Source organism: Cryptomeria japonica, chromosome 11, assembly GCF_030272615.1.
Source record: "Cryptomeria japonica chromosome 11, Sugi_1.0, whole genome shotgun sequence".
NCBI classification, from domain to species: Eukaryota; Viridiplantae; Streptophyta; class Pinopsida; order Cupressales; family Cupressaceae; genus Cryptomeria; species Cryptomeria japonica.
The window spans coordinates 407,002,939-407,010,048 of record NC_081415.1 but is presented as its reverse complement, the minus strand read 5'-3'; the positions used below and the strand labels follow the sequence as shown (position 1 = coordinate 407,010,048).

Genomic DNA, 7,110 nt, shown 5'->3' with positions numbered 1-7,110 from the left:
CTAACACTATACTGCTACTCTGCTACAGTTGAAATATGCTTTGTAGCGTGCCAGTCCCTGTATGTAGTGTACTCTCGTCCTTCCATTATAGAGTTACTTCTATTTGATTTCTTTAATAAATAGTGCTTAATCATAAATTTGCTCTTCGAAGTCCATATATTTGATACAATAATAGAAGACAAATCACATAATTCATTAAGCTCTGGTGTAAAGGACCATTATTACACAGCTCTGCTTTGATTGCTGCCTGGATTTTTCTCGTTGGCCAGAAACAAGTTACAGACATATTTTGTCCTTGCTTTATTTTCTTAAAAACACAGAAGTTAGCTTTCCTGCGCTCTTACCATTTTGGATACGTTATTTGTCTCTGTTGGCATGTCAGAATGTCCAGTTGATGTAGCAAACTTTTGCTTTTAATAGAATACTAAGGTTTTTAGCAATAGAAAAAGAAAATACTGAATCAACTTGTTCAAATTAATGTAGTTCATCTATTGACAGATTAAATATGCTAGTCAGAGTATCATCTTGTAGTATGAGCTGGTGTAGGTATGCAGATTATTTTTTATAATTTGTAGCCAATATATTCATACAATGCTACAGTTTGGAAAGCAATGACATTATCACTTTTTATAGGCTATAAGCTCACTTCTGGAGCTTTGTGAAAAGTTAAATATATTCATCTTTCCAAGCTATAATTTACAAGGATGTGATGAATTTCTGAGTCCAGATATTTCAACATTTTTTAACACGTTTCCCAACTGAATCGTCATCACCGTGACTTTACATAAGAGGAAACATCCATTGGGCTTCATAAGCATACCAGTCCAATTATTGCGCCCTTATTTTACACCCAATGGTCATCATAGCATATTTGGGATATTTTATTAAACTTGGGGAACAGGAATGGCATAGGTTGCCCGCACGTAGTCAACTATTTCAGCACTTTCAAACATCTTTACTCCAGTGTTTGGATCTTCCAAGTATGGTGCCTGCCAAAAGTCAAATAGTATAGTTTAGATTTTAGATGCCATGGAAATAGACACCAAGCACCAAAGACGGGTGCATATCAGTCTCTTTAGATCCTTAACATTAGTTCCGATCCAAAATCATTTAGAAATGGTGATTGAAAATTCAAAAGTCTGCAGTTCACAATGGTCAAGTATACTTCTAGGCAAGGAATTGAAAGCAAAGACTAGTGAAATCAATTCCAATAGCAAGTACTAAACTTAAAAAAGATTAAAACATCATAAAAAAACCTCCCATTGGGACACTATAGATGGAATATTAGCTCAACCGCACAAGCTAGCTGAAATCTAAATTTTCGTGAACAATAACAAAATGTAGAACCAAAATCTAAGATTTGAAAATTGATGACATGAAACTTCCACAGATATATTTGGATTTGATTATGTAAACTTTTTTCTTCATCAACATTCCTTACTCCATGATCTATCATCAAATGAAATAACCAAAGAGAAAATGAAAAACTTTACATAATCAAATCCACAAATATCACCAAGCTTATGATTTCAAAAACTGGTTATATTTTGCATAAAAATAAAAAGGTGTCCATGAATCAAATTGGAAATCCTAGAATATAGACAAACCTGAAAAAGTCCCGTTCTATCAAAAAGGCTCTGCCGATGCGGGCTTCCTCGTGCAGTGCTGAGTACCAATAACCAAGAGTGAGTTTCATAGAATTGACAGTCTCTTTCATCTATAAACTGATTCTTGTGTGATTTGCTAGCCTATATACCAACTCAACATACACGTTTCAAATTTCAATAAACAAGGTGCAAATATAATATTTACAAATAGAATAAACACAATCTAAAACTTCTTGGCTTCAGTTTCTCCCAGTGATAGGGAATTAAGGTTTAATTAAACTGTACAAAATTCAGGTATAGTAAGATCACAATTTCTCACTTCGAGAGTGACGAGGAATGAAATAAGTAGAAATGGCATATTCCAACTCCAAACTATTTAGTGCTCAAGGTGCTGAGGAGATACATATGGATGGTGTACTGAGAGTCACAATCATGGCTACAATGCAGAGAAGCTAACCATAGGCCAAAGGGTTTAAGGATTACACTGCATCCAAGAAACCCATAATCCTTCGAACAAAGCTAAGCTCTTGCTATTTATCAATCTAAAGTTTCAACTATCCAAAATCCCTAATGATATGCTGGCCTGGAACAATGGACTATATATCCTAGGTAAGTCAGAGACCAAGCACAGAGCAGAGCATACATATTCAAGTCTTTTTTGGAGATATGATGAAAACAATCTAATATGGAATCCAGCAACACAGCAACCAGAGATCAAACTCAGCAGAACAATGGCAATAATCTCTCAAAAAAAACTGTAAACCTGATTGAATTTCATTAAGGAAAAAAAAGAAATATAGACATAAACATGAGGATTCAAGGAATATTCTAATTTTTTGAATTTATTGAATGACAACGCAAGAAATAAATTCAAAACAAATTAACTAATACTCTTTACATAATTATGTACACCTATAATATGTGATGTCCCCACTAGACTCCAACAATCTTGCGTTGGCTTGCCGTGAAAGCTTGTAGTTTGAGGAATCGAAGAAAAGGTTTCTAAAGCACAAGGCTATAGTAATGGTATCAAACGAAATTATCTTAGTCGTAGAAGATGAAGAAATCATAAACCAATACGAATTATGGAAGGCGTTCTATATGGGTGATCATATGAGTATCAGAAGATAATTGAAATCACGACGATGGTATTTATTGATCGAGAGAAGTATGTGTGTGTTGCCGTAACCATAAACATCATGTGATACACTCGGTGGTAATAACTTGAGCGCGACACTATGATTTATTCTCCATAGTCGAGCACCTCTATGCAGCTACACGATATTGTGGAAGAATACTGGTTCTGTAGTAGAGGCCTCCAACATGTGCACCGTATCACCGTGGATCGATCACATGTAGAGATGAAGACATAAGGCTATAGGGAATAGACAAAAGCATAAGTAGCGATCAGAATCTGAATATGAGTATCAATCAAGAAATATCAGTGCTTTATACTCGCGTGTTTCTAATCAAGGGAAGACCTTGATTAAGAAAACATGGCATCCGTGTATCAGCAAGATTATCGTTGAACAGATGACTAAAAACAATTAAAGATATCGAATACCATATCGGTCGTCAATAACAATACGAATTATTGGGGAGGTATCGGATCAAAGCATGGTGAGGAGATCTTCGATCTCTATCAAGAACGAAAGGACCAATGTGGTTGTCAAGAGACCAACCAGGTTTATAGCAATAATAGTGATTAATATTTACCATTGGGGACATTTGGGCATAATCACAATATCGGCAAAGGCTAACATATAAATAAACACCATTAATAAACGACGGCTATTCAATTAAGGAGAGAAGACCATCCATCCTTGAAGGCAACACGATATTGTCCAAGCATTAAGTATATTAATCAATTAGTGGAGAAGATATATTAATCACCGGTTTGTAAAAAGACTTGTAAAAGGTCATGACTCACTGATTATAGAACAATCGACATAAGGATAATGATGCGGTGGATAACATTAATAATGAAAGGATGCGACTACAAGTAGTGCGATGAAGGTAGGCAATCGCCACAGTCCACGAGACATGTCTCATCTACGTAGTTCCTCATCCCAATCACATGGTATAGAAGAACAATCGCAATCTCTCATTACGGGGGATATACACCAGGCCCAGCAGATAATATGAAGAAGATATAATAGAAGTTTGATCAAAAGCTGATATTTCATAATATCCAAAAAAGAAGAGATTATTATTATTACTGGTTCGGGTCTTCTCAATCAAGCATCCGCCTTGGGCTTACTCGGTTGCTCGGATTAGAAGTCAACAATCAGGAATGACACCATTATCTGTATACTTCAAAGAAATAATCAGACATAGCTATAAATGACAGGGAGAACTCTGACAACCTGAGTTTACAGTTGTATCAGAAACAACAGAAAGGTTTCTCTGTAATATAGGTCAGCACATAGTCATTGCACAGTTCCCACCAGAGATATTACATGTTAACAGATTAATAAGGGTCATACGTTACAAATTCTGAATAACACATTCATTTTAATCCTTAGACACCAGCTGTATCAAGTTAGAGGCATAAGTATATTCATATAGCAGATTATAACTATCATTCTTATTACAAGTGGTATCTAGTATCGACTATTTCAGTTTATATGAAGATTTTGGGTTAATTATTTAGAAGGAAGTCATCAAGGATTAAAGTGTAAGCTAATAGTCCCTTATTTCTAAGGATTAAGGGGACATTACATAATAGTTATTTACTATTTCAACGAGTATCATAAATCATGTTATTTTCTTGGATTCTACTTCGATCTCTAATGTGTATTCTAGTAATATGTGTTGACCGTTTTAGTAATTATCAAGCATCCTATTATGTTTTCATGACATACCAGTTTTCTTTAGGTTTTTGTCAAGTGGGCTTATAGTCATACAATAACCTTTTCTTTTATGATTTTTGGAACCCTTATTTCTTTATCTATTCATATTTCTAATAGATATTTAGCTTTAAAGTTTTAATTAAGGTAAAACAGGGATTTCAGAAAGGCCCAGACCCTCGTAAAATCAAAAAGGGTAAAACCCTTAGATATTTAGCTTTGAAGTTTTTCTTTTATAGTTTTCATTATAATTCTTCAAGACAATTGTTATAATAAGTTATTTTACTCAATTTTAAATTTATGTTATTATGGAGTGATTTTTAATATTAATACTAATAAATTCAAATACCTTCAATTTTTCGAATATCATGTATTTATATTTTTTATCACTTTGTTTTTGTCATTCATTAACTTTGATTTTTCCCTTTTGTGCCCCACATTTTTTAAACCAACTTTTTGTCCCTTTCTATGTAATGCATCAAATGGGTCCACAATCTACCATTTGTTCTCTACATCTTGGGTCTATCTTACCTAACCTCGATTCCTATTGGTTAGAATTCAATGTTGGATATATGTCCACAATATGTAATCAAATCATTGGTCAAGTATTAAATGTAATGCAATGTTAGTTATAACTAACCCTAATTGGGATTTTATCTTATAATCTTGGCCATTGATTTGAATTTGATCCTAGCCATTCATTTGTAAAGGAAAGTTTATAAAAGGCTTACTCTCCTCATTTGTAAAGGTTATTAGTTAGTAGCAGAAGCAATCCATAGTAAGCAGTTAGCAAGTAGAGTAGAGTAGGAGGAGAAGACAGAAATTGTTGCCAAGCATGTAAATAAACATACTTTTCATTGAATTTATGGTGAATGGTGGTGTTTCTTTTGCATATTGTATGGTTTCTTGTTATATCCTCATGTTAGATGAAGTACATTGATTGTGATGGAGTAATGTGTGGATGTTGATAATTCATTGGTTCATGCTATTTGTGGTTGGATGATTTTCAATTACAGTGCATAGTTAGCCTGAACATTAAAATGTGCTAAGTTCAATTGTGGATATGTTTATTCAAGTTCAGTGTATTGGGTATTTGGATGAATGTTCATGAAATGAAAACCTTTTATTTCCCTTGGAAGATTGCATCGGTTTTGTTAGTTGTTAGCAACATGGCAAAGCAAATCTCGGTTTAAGGAATGTGTCCATCCAAGCGTGATCCAGTGCTATCATTGATCTTAGGTGTAGATTAGATTTCTCTAAACCCTCAATCCCTTTTGTCTTTTTTTCAAATCAAGTAAATTTCCACATTCCAACAGCATTCAAGCATTCATGTACAAAGTAAGTCCCCCTTCGATTACCAGCAATCACATCAACCATTGAGCCTATCCACACGTCAAGACCTAACAATATAAACCTTGGAGTCATCTCAAGTGACCATATAGTTCAGCATTTGAGAAGATCTTGTTCAAGAGAGGATAGAGTATTGAATACTTTATTCTATGCTCGAGGTGTCATAAAAAACACATCAACACATCCATGTTCATAATGTTTGTTCCTTTTCTCTCTTTTGGAGAGGAGTTTTGTCCCATTGGGTTTCCTCCTTCTCTCCATTTATGAGAGATAGCATTGTAAATGGGTACCTTACATGGCCTAGTAGCTGGGACTTGTTGGTGTCTGTTTTATCATCTACCAAACATTAGGATAGGTTACCCGAAGGTATTCTATCCTCTCCTGAAAAATCACTACTGATTCCAAGGTCTATATGTGCAAACAAGCGACTTTAGTGGAATAGCTTCTTGGGTAGTGTATGCTGAAATTTTCAAGGGGGACTTACATTTGACAAGTATTCTTGAATTGCTGGACTTAGATGGATATAGCAATTTAGGCTATTCTTTCTTTTTTTTGGGGGATTTTCTGGAATTTAGACTTTCAAAAGAAAGGGAAAAAGAGATAGGGTTCAGGAAGGCTAATCTAATCCTACGAATTTCGGAGACGGTATCAACTGAGTGCTCTCGAGAAACCAAACCTTGCTTTGCCACACTAGGGACAACTACACAAGGCCGGTGCAATCTTCAATGGGTTGTGCTTATGATCGAGATGTTGGGATGCACAGGGGATGGCCTCAGACTAACTTTGCACGATGAGATGGAAATCATCCATACACCAAAAGTATGAGCGGAAATACACCATCAATTGATACTTATCAAATCCTTCTTTCAAATTAACAACAATGAAAGCAAATCTAAATTATTTCTAACTACCATGCAAATCATTCAAATAATAGAGATTACAAAGCAGCGCACATGCAATATATTATCTGGAAATGACCTTAAGCAACAATACATCAAAAACCTCACCCTTTTCAAATGAGAGGAGGCAACCTTATATAGTTTCTTAACAATAAATGAATGGCCGAGATCAAACAGTGATCAAGGGCCAAGATTGAAAGTTCTAAACCCTAATTAGGGTTTCCCGAAATACTATCAGTTCAAGCAAATGAAAGAGTGACAAGTGGCGTAGCTGCTAATTTTACTGAAGTGAGTGGCCACTTTCCTCTTTCAGAGATTCAACGTATCTGGACACCACGAGCTTGACCTCCTCCATGGTGACACTTGGCAAACCGCCAATCTGGAAGTCGATGAGATCCACATCGT

General features: G+C 35.1%; 1 protein-coding gene across 3 annotated transcripts in view; it reads right to left on the bottom strand.

Annotated features, from left to right (window-relative positions):
• Window positions 1–442: 442 nt before the first annotated feature.
• Window positions 443–7,110, bottom strand: part of LOC131071573 (uncharacterized) — a 212,085-nt gene continuing 205,417 nt past the window's right edge. For all 3 annotated transcript variants that reach the window (XM_059214091.1, XM_059214089.1, XM_059214090.1), the window contains 2 exons: window positions 1,608–1,665; window positions 443–989 (listed from right to left, as the gene is read on the bottom strand). In XM_059214091.1, the coding sequence (XP_059070074.1) occupies window positions 885–989; window positions 1,608–1,665 (163 nt within the window). In that variant the 3' untranslated portion in view covers window positions 443–884. The remainder of the gene's footprint in view (window positions 990–1,607; window positions 1,666–7,110) is intronic.